We start from the raw sequence: 14,294 nt of genomic DNA on the forward strand, positions 1-14,294 counted from the left end.
ATTCTCCCAGTATGTCATTGGCTTGTCCAGATATTGTGCAGCAAACTTTAAGCGAGCTTCCACATGCCTTTTCTTGAGCAGTGGTGTGTTGCGTGGTGTGCATGCATAGAGGCCATGGCGGTTGAGTGCATTGCTAATTGTTTTCTTTAAAACAACTGTACCTGCTTCTTCCAGGTCTTTCTGAAGATCTCCGTGAGTGGTCCTTGGTTCTTCGACAACTCTTCTAAGTATTCAATGGACTCCTCTGTCAGAAATCTTGCGAGCAGCACCTGGTCATGGCCGGTTAATGGTGAAATTATGTTCTTTCCACTTCCGGATAATGGCCCCAATAGTGCTCACTGGAACTTTCAGAAGTTTAGATATTCGTCTGTAACCAATGCCATCCATATGTTTTTCTACAACAAGCTTGCGAAGGTCTTGGGACAGCTCTTTGCTTTTACATGAAATGCTTCTTGAGTGACCCCTTTTTATAGGCCATCAATTACGGCTAATCAGGCTGATATTAATTTGCACTAATAAGGGGCAGGATTGCTTCCTAAAAACTGACAGATTTCAGCTGGTTTATTGGCTTCCCATGCCTTTTTACACCCCTTTTTCTTCATGTGTTCAATATTTATTCCCATTATCATTTTACATTATTACACATAACTTTTGTCATGGACATACATGTTTTGATTTCTTTGTATGTGTGGATTACTTGGGTTTTTACTGACATCTGGTGAAAATGTCATTCCAATAGCCCCTTCGGAAATATATTTACTGGGAAAAATGTTGACGCGTTCAATACTTATTTTCCCTGCTGGTATATCTGACTTGTTTGAATTTGTTGATTAAAAAAAGAACATGTGTAGCAATATATAATAATACTGAGGAGGTGATGCACCGTGATATCGAATTGATTGGAATCGTTGACAGGATAATCGTAATCGAATCGAAGCGTGAGACCAGTGGAGATTCACACCCCTACTTTTAAAAACCTTACTGTCTGTCAACCTGCTAAGGTTCACTCAGTATGAGAAGCCCTTACAAGAGATGCACTTACAGATTTCGCACATTTTACTTTAATGTATTTAATGCAGGTTGTTCTGAATAAGAAACACAAGAGTGAAATGTAACTAGAGCATGAATATATCCTTTGAAGACTGGGCAGGGCAGGCAGATGGAGACGGCTCTCGCCTTTTTCTCCATTAACCATGAGGCACTTAGCAGACTCATGAATAATGTCTGTGCTCCGCTCTGGGGAACTTTGCTTCTAGCCACCACACCCATACTCACACAAACACAATCTTGTCAATAGGAAGATATATACAAACTAAGTCAGAGTCATATCCGGGAGCAACAATTGATGTTTCAATCTAGTTGACCGCTAAATGCTGTTAGGGAGCATTAGCAGAACATTAAGAGGATTCAGAGGACATGATACCACTGCCTGTTAATGGCCCGGCCATACTCGCAGCATTCACAAACCAGACTGGAGGGAAACATTGTGTGTAGGTGAGTAAGTGTTTGTGTGAGGATGAAATAGAGACAAAAGAGTGTGAGTGAGTGAGTGTGTGTGTGTGTGTGTGTGTGTGTGTGTGTGTGTGTGTGTGTGTGTGTGTCTAGGTAGCACAAATCAATCCCCACCGAGCGTCCTGTGCAGGAAATCGAAGAGAAATTTGAGCCGCGTTGATTGCTGTGAAACTGTTTGGCTGGCTGCTCTCGACGTTTCATAGAGACGCTCTCTAGCTCTCTTCTGTTTTTTTTTTTTGTTTTTTTCCTCTTCTCTCCCTCTTTCTACCATCGTCACATAGCCTACTGTTTCTCATTCTCATGGGCGATCATCCCTTTCTCACTGTCGCTCATGTGCCGGAGTCAGTAGGCTCTTAATTGGGTTGTACTGAACAACTTCTGTGTTCAATGTGGATCTTTAAGACCAAATCACTGTGATGTTGACTTGCGCTAACACAAAAAAAATCACTTCCGGGTGTTGTGCCAAATTTTGCGTGCCTGCCGAAAATTGCATCCACCAGGAACCGGCCGGGAACAGTACTCGGGCAGCAACATAGGCTGATTTCTGCCGAATAATGCAAGCACAACTTAACGCTCATCCCTGCTGAAAATTTCATTCACTTCACGTGCAGCGAGGAAATGCTGTGTACGTGTAGAGCAGGATGGAGCCGATTTAGATCACAAGAGTTAGATGCAGCTTTAATGACTCTCCATCTCTCTATGTCTTTTTTCTTGCTGCTCTGGATATGAGAGGGCATCATTGTCGAGGATAATGAGCGCTGAGTGGAGAGGCTCGTACTGCCTTCGCACATACACAGCAAACCATGCACACGCGCACACGGGCTGAGCCGCGTGCACACAAACACATGCATGCACTCACTGGGGAACGGCACCAAAATTAGAAGGAGAGGGTATGCAGATGGTGCTCATTAAGGTTTGCTGCCTGTCACTGACTCTTTACACCAGCTAAAAGAAAGCTAAAAAAAACAAAAGTAGTGTCAACCTCCCATGCCGACCCTGTTCCTCTTAACACCCCACTTCAGTGTTCTTTCACAGATGAGGTGAGGAGATGTGGCGTCATTCACAGGATCCGTTAGCAGTTTTTCTCTCTCCGTTAAGGATAAATGGAGATATGCGAGAAGTGAAATTCAAAATAGCGTGAGTCAACGCTTATCTAACACACAGTATGACATAAAAGCATATGGATAGAGAGGCGCTGTAACAGCATTAATGGCAATTCACCACTCGCTCTTCTCACTCCCTCTACTGCAAGCTAACAGTTTGATGGGCATCCAACGCGGAGCATGTCAAAGACTCTGGCTGCGGTATATCCAATCTGCTCCAACTTGGACGGACATTTGAACAAAGAATGTTGTCACTTCAATGACTCACACGTCCTTACGCAACATAAGCTTTTACCTTTCTATAGACCTGCCAACTTCCAGGCTTGCAGTTCCAAATTATCTGCAATGTTACAGTAAGTCAGAGCGTATGATGTTTGTCCATGAGCCAGTAATGAGATGTAGAAATGAGTGAGAGCTGCTTCAAAAGGCCATGTATAGAGCCCAACAGTGTGGTTCTGGAAGTGAAAATCACATTCATTTTCTCCATAAGGATTTTGATTTTCAGCCATATTGTCTAAACCATCCAAAGTAGACCGACCACGAACTACGAGGTTGTGAAACGAAGGTGTATGCTTTCGTACAAGCCACAAGTCTGTATGAAATCAACCTTGTTTTTAAGAAAAACATCTTTTATTTGAGATTCCATGGAGAAGTACTACACTACCCACAATCCTAAGCCAAGCGTAACAGCAACTTCTCTGATTGATGGACCTCGCTGTTACCATGGAAATGTTAACCGCACTCATGAACCCACAAATGTCTAGCGAGCGGCTCCCACTAAAATCTATGATCGTTTATATACATGGTACCTTTTCGTTAATCAGTTTTCAAAATGTTCTTTCACGCCGAATGAAACAGTTTTATGGTCATGATTCATCTCGAAGCTGGTTGGCTTGGTTCTTGGCTTAAAACTCTTTATATAAGCATTTTCTGAAACGTCAATGGAGCAACTAAATGGAAAAAAAATCACTTCCGGAAAACCAGAGCTGTTTAAAAAGTGGGCGATCACTGTTGAGCCCTATTAAAAGAGAGTTAAGTAAGACAATACGGCGTGTATACTTGTCTAAAAAAACAATTCAACAGTGTTTGACAGTAAGACCTCCTGCACACTGGCTGCGTGGCGTGAGCGTGTCAGCTGCGTGGCGTGTCCGTTTTTATTTCGGCTCCCATGTTAACAGGTTAGAGCTTGCACACTGCCTGCGTGACAAGTAGGTCTCAGGCGTGGCTTGAGCTGCGCCAAAAAACCTGTGCATGCTAGAAATAGGACCGACGCCTATTTTTCACGCGACACGCAAGCCTTGTTGGAAGCATTTCCAGGAAAAATAATATTAAAATAATAAATAAATTTATAATAATAATAAAAATGTCATTTTGACATGAATACATTTAATAAATGACATTTTGATGTTTGAAAGTCTCTAGGTTTTGACATAAATGCAGATATAAATGTAATCTAAAAAAATAATAATAAATAATTATCGATTTTCAAATATTGCACCTGTCAATACAGAACGAAATATTCTGTAGCCTATTTTGCTGTCAATACTGCCGACGTTGTCTTTGCTGTAATCAAATCAGTCTATATTTATGTTTAACATGGTATTTCATTTTATCAATGGGAAACATCCATGTGTACAGACAAGGCTAGCAGCAGCAGCGCCGCGTCAGACACATTTCTAGTGTGCAAAGACATAGAAAACGCCACGCAGCCGCCACGCAACTGACACGCAACAGAAACGCCACGCTCACGCCACGCAGCCAGTGTGCAGGAGGCCTAAGCATGTGTAGTGTCTGTGTGTGCTACCTACCTTCGCAGGAGAGGCCGTGAGACGTGACCCCAGACAAGCTGTCTTTGCAGACATTGCAAAAGGTGGGCCGTGCGTGGGAGCAGGCGTACCAGTTGTGCATCCCTGAGAAATGTTCCACATTAAACTGTGCAGTCTGGCAAAGGAGAGGTTAAAACAGGTTGGCAGCACTGGGATGACAGTCACAGAAAGGCAACATCATCATGATAAGAAAATATACAATCACATATAATAATCTTTATTTCTAGAGCACTTCAGCATCCAATGTTTTTAAAATACAAATAAAGAAATTTAATGTATAAAAAGCTATACAGTGTGGCTAAGAATAGTATACATTTTTTGTATAATCTACTGTATCTCACTGCACGCTGAGGTTACTGACTGTTTTCATTATTATTGCAAGCAGAAAAATCATTTGCATAAAAAATAAGAACAAACAGATAGGGGCTGGGCGATATGACGATATACTGCATAACGTCAAACTATATAAAAATGTCTGTCGTATATATTGTTCTATATTGTTTCAATCGCAAAAACAGCGGCTGAACTGCATTACGGCAATATTCGGTCATTCGGACGTCGCTTTAGGTTCCGATCGTGCATGATATGTTCATTTTGCACTAAAGGTCTTAATAAAATGAGAAAACTAAAAAGTATATATATAATATAGACTATTTATTTTATTGAATGACCAGAAAACATGCTATATCGTGATATATTTCATTATGGAGATATGAAATGATAGCAAATGATATCTTAAAAGAAGATGTTGGCCATATCACCCAGCCCCAAAACAGATCTAAACATCTGTCCACCTGTTTCTAGCAGCAGACACAAATCAACACCGTTGCACATTCAATCCATGCATTCCTTGTGTGTTTACTTTGTGTGTTTACTTTTCCCCTAAGGTAAGCCAGCTAGTGCCATCCCCTAAGGATGGCACTAGCTGGAAAACTGGATGGCACACAGCGGGACTCCATAGGAGGAACCCTCTACTAGCTGACAGTTATTAGTATGACTCTACTGCTCCGGGATTTAAAAAAAAACGTGACACCTGGTCAGGACCAGGTGTCAGAGATTATTTACTTTTGAAAAATGATCACGGACTACACGTTAGTGTATGGAGAGCGTCCACTGTGGAGCCCAAGCTACAGTGACTGTACTGTACACGCGTGGGAGTTGCGTCTGCAGTAGTTGGCGCAGCCCTGCATACACTTTGTGTTTCATAAGTAGAATTTTACTCTAACAGGTGCTAATAAAGTGGGAAGCTCAGGTTCTTACAGTGCTACATAAGAGCACACAGTAATTAAATGCTAGTTGTGTTGACTTCTTGGCAGGGGTGTGTGTGTGTGTGTGTGTGTGTGTGTGTGTGCGCACACGTGTGGTGTGTTAGCTCTGGGGGTGCTGCTGCATTGCAGTGCAGTACGGGGGCGAGGGATGGGGTCTTATATAAGATTTCCCTCCCAAATCAAAGGCATTAAGATGCAGTACTGCCGTTTTCCTGCACTCCCTTTCTCCGGTCACTGTCAGCACATCACACATATTTATATCCCTAAATATTATACACAGCTACTGTCTGATGGCACACACATGGACAGTAGCCTTTTATGTTTTTAATTCTTCCAGAAACACTGTCCTGCGTAACAAGGACGAGCATTAAAAATGAGTGTAAGTGACTGGGCAGTGGACAGCTCCCCGTGGGGTTTATCAAGTGAGTCGTAAGGGGTAAAAGAATTGGGGCTGTTACAGAATCAGAAATGTGGTTTGTGACGGTGAGCATGTGTGTTTTTTTTGTGTATACATGCACACAACACACAGGTTTGATGTTCTTTCCTGTAGAGTCTCACACCTGTGACTGTGCATGTGCATCCATGCGTGCCTATGCGTGTGTACGCTGGTGCTGTGGGGCTCTGAATCTGAACATAGAGTGTGTTGCTTCTGCATAAACAACTTCTTGGATACCCGGTTGCCTTCAGTGTGCCGCACAACATGCAACTCTTATTCCCGCTATTCTTTACACACACACACACACACATCTGGGCTCATCACTAGTCTCCATACATTTTCTAAGTAATAACTGGACATACAGGATACATTCATCCGGAATATTTGGTTAAAAAAAAAAACATTGACTAACATCACTGTCAGAATCTCTGAAAGCGGATACGCCTAAACGCAGATCTATTGTTCCAGCAGTACTATCTCTCTCTCTTCCATCTCCTCGTCCCCTCCCCGCCACACTCACACTCACACTCACACACACACACACACTCACAGATCTGTTGATTCAGAAAAGGGCTTCTTACCTCGTAATGCTCTCTGGACTGGACGGACTTCAGCGAACTGATCCAGTCCTCCATCTCTTTCCGGTTCTCGGCACAGAGGATGAGCCTACGGAACGGAGTGATCACCTGCAGGGAGAGTGAGGAATGCGTGCACGGGTGAGAGAGTGAGACAGATACTGTAGCTGAAAAGAAAGAGAGATAAATTTCACCAGTGCTTTCCTCCTCAGCCTGCGGTGCCACTGAGAGGAGAGAGCGATCGGCTCGCTCTTTAAAGGGAGAGAAAGGATGAGAAGCCCCCTCCCTCTGTCTCTCTCTCTCTCTCTCTATCTCTCTCTGTCTCTCTCTCTCTCTATCCCTCTCCCTCTCTCTCATTAACTTGAGCTAACTCACCCCCTAACACCTTCTTCAGTTAGTCTTTTCCTTCGCTCCAGCTTTTTTTTTTTCTCTCATCCTTCTCTTCCTCTCACTCTTAGCTCTTCATGTTGCTTTGAGGCCGATATGTGCTGACAAGCGAAGCGCCTCGGTAAAGGCTAAGAGCCTCTCTCCCCCACTGCCTCCCCTTCTCCTGTCCTCTCACTCTCCCTCTCCCTGTGAGTGTGTGTATGTGTGTTTAAGGACAGTCTCCCTGTAGATAACCTTACAGACATACAGCACCCTTTCAACACCCCATCACTTATTTATGCTCCCTCAGCTCTTCTTTCTCTCCATCTCTTTCAAACTCAACGCATCCTTATGTTATCTCTGCCCACTTAAGAGGGGAGTGAGGCTGGATACAAGCACTGTGTAGAAACACAAACACACACACACACGCACATACACATCAATAATGATGTACTAGCAGTTACTCCGGCAACAGATTATTTTCATTGTCGATTCATTTATAACGATTATTTTCTCGATTAGGTGTTTGGTCTATAAAATGTCAGAAAATTGTGAAAAATGTCGATCACAGTTTTCCAAAGCCCAAGATGACGTCCTCAAATGTCTTGTTTTGTCCACAACTCAAAGATATTCAGTTTACTGTCACAGAGGAGAGAAGACACTAGAAAATATTCACATTTAACATGCTGGAATTAGAGAATTTACATAAATAATTAATAAACAAATGGCTCAAACCGATGCATCGATTATCAAAATAGTTGGCGATTCATTCAATAGTAGATAACTAATGCATTCATCTTTGCAGCTCTACTAGCAGTGATGCTTCTTTGAATGCCACTTATGATCTATCACTGCCATCACTGAAGTGTTCTCTGGCACAGCCCCTACTCTTGTTGCGCACCTGCCAGTCATCTGCAATCAGCACACCTGTCTGCAATCAAGCCATTTTCTCTGCCCTACAACAACTCTGTACTAGAGCTGAAGATCTTTTCCCGGGTTCGGTCTTAATTTCTATCATTTTAGACGGGCTCGGGCCCTGGTTGCGAAGTAAATGAGTGGTCAGGTGATGCGTTTAGATTAGCGCAAAAATGGATGCTGAGGAGGTGAAACGGAGGCTGTGTGCGTGCGCATATTTGAATAATGTTGGGCTGTAAACGGGTTCGGGCTTTTAAAAAGCTGTCAATGAAAATGTACTTGTCGGGCTCGGGCCGAGTTCTTTCGGGCTCGGGCCTTGTCGGGCCTAACTTTTAAGGTCCGATTACAGCTTTACTCTGCACCAGCAGCCAGTCCCTACTCAGTCCCTCCAGGATTTCGCGATGCCGCCATTGCGCCAATTCATGCGAATTCAACCAATCACCGCAAATTTGGTGCGACTCGCAATTTTGACCAATCACCGCAACTTTTCCGCACATTTGACCAATAATCTGTGAGAACGGGTTTATCATTTCCTTGTTTTTGATATGAAGACGAGACATGTGTGTTACTCATTTACCAACAAAACGTACAGCGAAAGGCCGTGCAAAACATTTCAGACCGTCCTGCCAACCTGTATACATTTTAACATCAATGTAGACTTTAACGATTTAAAGCTCAAGTTGCTGCCGTTTCAATCCTGGCTGTCGGCTCTCTGCAGCGGATGGGGCTACTGCTCCGTACCCCCCGCGACTGACGCTTGCACACACACAAACACACACAGACACACACACAAACAACACACACACGGTGGATGCAGGACAAAAAGGAGATGAGACGACACAATGACCTAAATTGAGGACAGCTGCGCTCGTTATTGTAAGTTAATGATAAGTTAAAGTCAGTACTTTATCAAACCGTATGAATGTGTGTCCCAGGCCAGGATAGGAAATTAATTATATTATAATTATTAATTAATAAATTACTAATTTTTTGTCTTAAATCCACCAGCCTTTTTCATATTATACCAACATTTGCAGCATCCTGAGCCTTTTTGGTAAGGTTACTAGGAAAACTCAGCCCAGAGTAGTTTTATTCTCCCCAAAACAAGTTTCCTTTTTATTTTGAAAGAACTATACAAAAAAAAATCGCAACTTTTTTGCAACTTTCACTGTCTCCCGCAACTTCATTGCAACAAACAGACAAAGACATCGCAACTTTAATCGCAATTTTTTACAAAAGCTCCTGCGAAATCAGGCATTTTGGGCCACAACAATCTCAAAAAAAGGCCGCGAAATCATGGAGGGACTGCCTGCTGGATCCTTGTGCTAGAGCTACAAAAATGAATTCATTAGTTGTCAACTAGTCTTTATCCACGAAATTCCACTTCCTGGATTGTTCAGGTGCCGCCGGAAATTCCGCCGGATGTCTTTCATTTTCGGCCGGATGTCCGTTTCATTCCTGTTTCTTTGTGTTTGCGTTTTAACCTCCGGTGGATTTCTGAGGACTATGGTTAACTGCTCCTCAGATCTCTGCAGGGTAAATCCAGACAGCTAGCTAGACTATCTGTCCAATCGGAGTTTTCTGTTGCTCGACTAAAACAATCTTTGAACGTACACGTTCCACCAAAACAAGTTCTTTCCCGAGGCTATTTTGCAGCGGCATCGGGGCTCAGTACGGTGCTTAGCGCCGCCCAAGAAGACTGATTGATTGGAAGATTGGTTTAAAAAAAATGTCAATAAACCAGAGCATGTTTTTCTTCCCCATCCCAGAATGCTGCTGTGGAGGAAGGTCTGGCAAAGTGAGATTAGTTGTCAACTATTAAATTTACCACCAACTATTTTGATAATCAATTTAATCGGTTTGAATCATTTTTCAAAAGCAAATAATCTCTGATTCCAGCTTCTTAAATGTGAATATTTTCTACTTTCTTCTCTCCTCTGTGACAGTAAACCGGATATCCTTGAGTCTTTGACATTTGAGGACGTCATCTTGGGTTTTGGGGAAACACTGATCGACATCTATCACCATTTATCGAGAAAATAATCGAAAGATTGATCAACAATAAAAAATAATCGTTAGTTGCAACCCTACCTTGTGCCATTCATGGATGTACGGTCCAGCTCTAGGCACTTTGCTAGGCCTCTGTATCTAGTTAACTAGCTAGCTTGTTTGTTGCCTGCCTGTTCTCCTAACAGTCCGCCAAGCCCAACAGCCAGTTCACTACTTGGGGATTTCCCTCTGCCAAGCCTCCCTCTTACTAACATCCCCACTCTGCAGCCCAAACTCCTGCCTGCCACCATCTCATCATTCCTGCCTGTTACACAATGAAAGACTTGTTTATCTTCTTACCAGCTCATCCATTGTCCGCATTTGGGTTCTGCCTCAGATTGGTGACAGTTTGTATTATCCGAGCCATTACCAAGGACCTACAAAGTCTCCAAGTCACAGTTTAAACTTGTTTTTTGCTGCAGTTTCATAAAACAGTGCCTCAGATTTTACACCTGCTTTTCCCAGATATGTAAAATTTCAGATGGCCCTTCTGTAAATATATTAAGTAACTAAGTAAGTAACACTTTATTTATATAGCAAAACACGCAGTTACAAAGTGCTTCACATACATGCGCAATACATATGAGGAAATACATAAGAATAAACAAAATACTAATTAAATTTAAAATACAGCATAAAGGCAACATGATATCATGACTTCGCGTAAACATACACGCCACTTTCCTAAAGCCAAGTGACGTGTCATCTGTACGCATTTTTAGCTATCCGCGTGTCGTGTATGTAGGTCAACGCTGTATACAGCGGACGGCAGTCTGCAACGTCACATTGTGTTATCGCGAGGCTACGTGTTATCGGAAGGCTACGTGTTATCGCGAGGCTACGGTTGGGTTTAGGAAACGGAAACGTCACACGCGGGTTGGGATTAGGAAAAGAAGAACGGGGTTGGGTTTAGGAAAAGAACAAACGTGGAAAGGAAACACCACACGCGGGACACGATCCCCGGTCTCCTGGGTGAAAGTCCTGTGTTTTACCCATCCTCCATCCCAACCAACCTCCCTATGCGGATTTCCGCCCTTTCATACAACTCGCTACAGCGTCAATTCACACACAATCGCAAGGTAATGTAGGTCAATGGAGGCCAAACCGCGTTTATAAACACGCTAAAAAGCGAGTATGCGTCTTGATAACACGCCAAAAATGGCCTACGAATTGGCTTGGCATACCTACGTCACTTCATGAGATCAGTCTGATAAAGGGGTGGGGGGGTTAGCCCTTTACACGAAGGCTAGTGTAGAACGGTAGGTTTGGAAAATACGCTTATATACTGTATATATACTGTGTATTTTTGACAGTAATTTAGGATTGGTTGAATTTTAATTTATTTTTGTGGATGGAAATGTGAAACCTTTGGAGGGTAATGGTCTGTTTATTGTCAGTATCACTGTGTCTTACTCTCGCACAAAGTGCCCATTGATTTTTCGACACGCCATTTCAGAACCAACCATTCACCATCATTTGAAGCCATACATTCAGCCGCTGCGGAGCTTCATTCTATTCTTGAATTACATCCGTTTTGGCAAGAACTGGATAAATGTGTAACATCCTGGAGACTAAACACACATCAAACACACAAAGAAAAATGGAGTGAAACAGTGAAAACAGTGAAGGACATTGTATTCTCCTTCCCGTGATTAATTCTGTGACAAAGTAAATCAATTGTTCAAAGGGAGTTTCCACTCTCATCATCCCTCCCTCTCTCTCCCTCTCTCTCTCTCTCTCTCTCTCTCCCTCTCTCTCTCTCTCTCTCTCTCTCTCTCTCTCTCTCTCTATGTTCTGCCTGTTTAGACTAACAGTGCCTGAGGATTCTACAAGGTGTGGAAAACAGCAGGTGCACAACAAACCCCAGTGTACATGTATGTTGGGCTTTTAAGATAGATCAGCTGTAAAAACTGCTTTTCTTCTCTGCGTGAAGGCTACAGTTGCAGGCTAACCATTTGGTTTAACAGCCGTGTGTTGCCAACAGACAAATCTCTGGTAGAACAGGATATGTACATTATTAACTAAAGTACTGTAGATGTGAGAAATGTATTGCATCTGAACTACAAAACTAAATGTCTTGCATGTTAAAACCGAAGTGTCAGCTTTGTGAAAGTTTAGTTTTCAACACGGTTTTATAAATGGGATGTGTGCAACAGCTTCTTCCGAGGTTAGCGGCACTTTTGAGACGTTTTGCAAGTGGCGAGGACCGCAAACTGTGTCAAAGTTTATTAAAAAATTAAACACATTAAAGCATTCTGAGAATTTGCTTTGTCATCACCAGCATATTGATTGTGACGATTCCACTGAAATTAACTGTCTTGTTCCAAACTTTTGGTGGTTACAAGTTTTGGTGTAACCATCAGGCTCTTGGTTTTGTGAATGAAATGACGCCGGATGTCCTTCAGCTTCAGCTCTCTGTGTGTTGTCGTTCTTAAAATCCCTTCTCTTCGGAAAACAACAACCTTCGATCTAGCAAGCTACACGCTGAAAATGGCAAGTCTTGAAAAAAAAATGGTTGGCTTGGTTCTTTCGGGGAATGATTGTAAAGATTTACAAAGAATGTGTTTACGGCATTTCCTCTCTAACTGGGACGTTTTGGGACTGATGGGACTGGTGGGATTGCTGTGGACCAAGTACACACAGTGATACACTGGTAAGTGACGTCTAACCATGTATCCAGCTAATTTAAATAGCTCACGTTACTGTATTGTGTGAACAGTTAACTTCATTTAATATTGTATGTGGCGTTTTCTTTTGCGGTGTGCAAATGTTCCACCAAAACAAAGTTCCTTCCTGAAAGAAATGCATAGAACCCAGAGCATTTTTTTCTTGTATGCCAGAATGCATCTAGCCTGGCTCCACCCTCCTACATACTTCCGCTCAATTTTCATTTTCCTTCAGTACACCGTCTGGGTTTGCGGTATATTCGCGGGTTTTCTCCGGCCAATCTTTACCTGTCCAATCAGCGAACAGAGGGAGTGGCTGAGAACGATGACATTGAGGTTGTGCGCTAGTTTGAGTTATAGTTCCGTAATGGCGGCGGAGAAAGATGTGAGCGAAGCCATTTGGTCCGTTGTGGCAACGCTGCCGAATATCCAGAAGTTAAAGCCCGAGCAAGAACAATCTTTGCTGAGTTTTGTTGGTGGCCATGATGTTGTGAACCTCCTCCCCACGGATTTCAGAAAAAGTTTGATTTTCCATCTTGCTCCGTTAGTGGTGAAGGAGTTGGCTAAGGCAAACGCTAGCGATGCTAAGCCAACGTCACGACCAAACGTTAGCAATTGGTTATGGCAGATCCAGAGTGGCTCTGGGCAGATCTGATAGATCTGATAAACTTCAACAGAGTACCCGCCTTCAAGGAAGTTAACACTTGTCAATGGAGAGTGGCCAGACTCTCTGTACAAATGAAATGTACCAGAGTCTGGTAGGACCAGGCTTGAATGCATCTGTGGCGTAGCCAGACTTCTCTGTGGAGATAGGTCTGGTATTCACGGGACTACTGTTTATTTTACTGTTTCAAAAGCAAGAAAATGACACAGAAAAATGTACATTTCTTACATGAGAGTGTCAGAGTCTGTTTGCTGTCTAACTTTCCCTCCTCTTCATAACCTTCCTCTGGTTATAGCTTGGGCAGCGGACAGAGGTGTCTCTGTGGGAATCCCTCTGGGAAGAACGCTGACCAACAGTTTTGCTGAATACTTAATTGAGGCAGCATTTTTTTCACACAATGAATAGAGCTTTCACTGATCATAGTTTGGTAAAAATGTAACATTTACAAAGTCACGCTGACATTTCTGAGGGGGCCCAACATTCCTAACTGCCCATGCATTATAACCTCAGATGAGGCTAATAAGATGCTGCTAAAGTATTTTAGCAAAAGTGTTCTAATGGGGCTGCTCGATTATAGCAAAGATCATAATTTGTTTTTTAACACGATTACTCATAGACTCTTTTTGAACTTTAATAAAACAAATGTGTCTTTTTAACAGTACAATCTCTTTAGATTTAAATATAATTCAAATGAAAAAGAAGAAAAAATTGATAATATGTAAATATATGTATATATTTACATAAATAATATTTAAAAAATAATATATTAGATCAAAATAAATACTTCCACAACCTACTGAAAACTCCTAAACATATATTTCACATTTTTGTCAAACTATATTCATCATATTCCAGTCAGTAAAATGGGCAAAAGGAATAAAGGGGTGCGCTGGATTTATAACACAAGACAAAAC

At 42.4% G+C, this 14,294-nt stretch overlaps 1 protein-coding gene across 9 annotated transcripts in view; it reads right to left on the reverse strand.

The window, feature by feature from the left end:
* dgkh (diacylglycerol kinase, eta) overlaps positions 1–14,294 on the reverse strand; it is an 80,985-nt gene that overhangs the window by 37,807 nt on the left and 28,884 nt on the right. For 8 of the 9 annotated variants that reach the window (XM_031295793.2, XM_036004205.1, XM_031296038.2 and 5 more), the window contains 2 exons: positions 6,727–6,831; positions 4,424–4,556 (listed from right to left, as the gene is read on the reverse strand). In XM_031295793.2, coding sequence (XP_031151653.1) covers positions 4,424–4,556; positions 6,727–6,831 — 238 coding nt within the window. The remainder of the gene's footprint in view (positions 1–4,423; positions 4,557–6,726; positions 6,832–14,294) is intronic. The other variant, XM_036004206.1, reaches the window with a different exon arrangement.

Source organism: Sander lucioperca, chromosome 8 (genome assembly GCF_008315115.2).
Source record: "Sander lucioperca isolate FBNREF2018 chromosome 8, SLUC_FBN_1.2, whole genome shotgun sequence".
Classification (NCBI taxonomy): Eukaryota; Metazoa; Chordata; class Actinopteri; order Perciformes; family Percidae; genus Sander; species Sander lucioperca.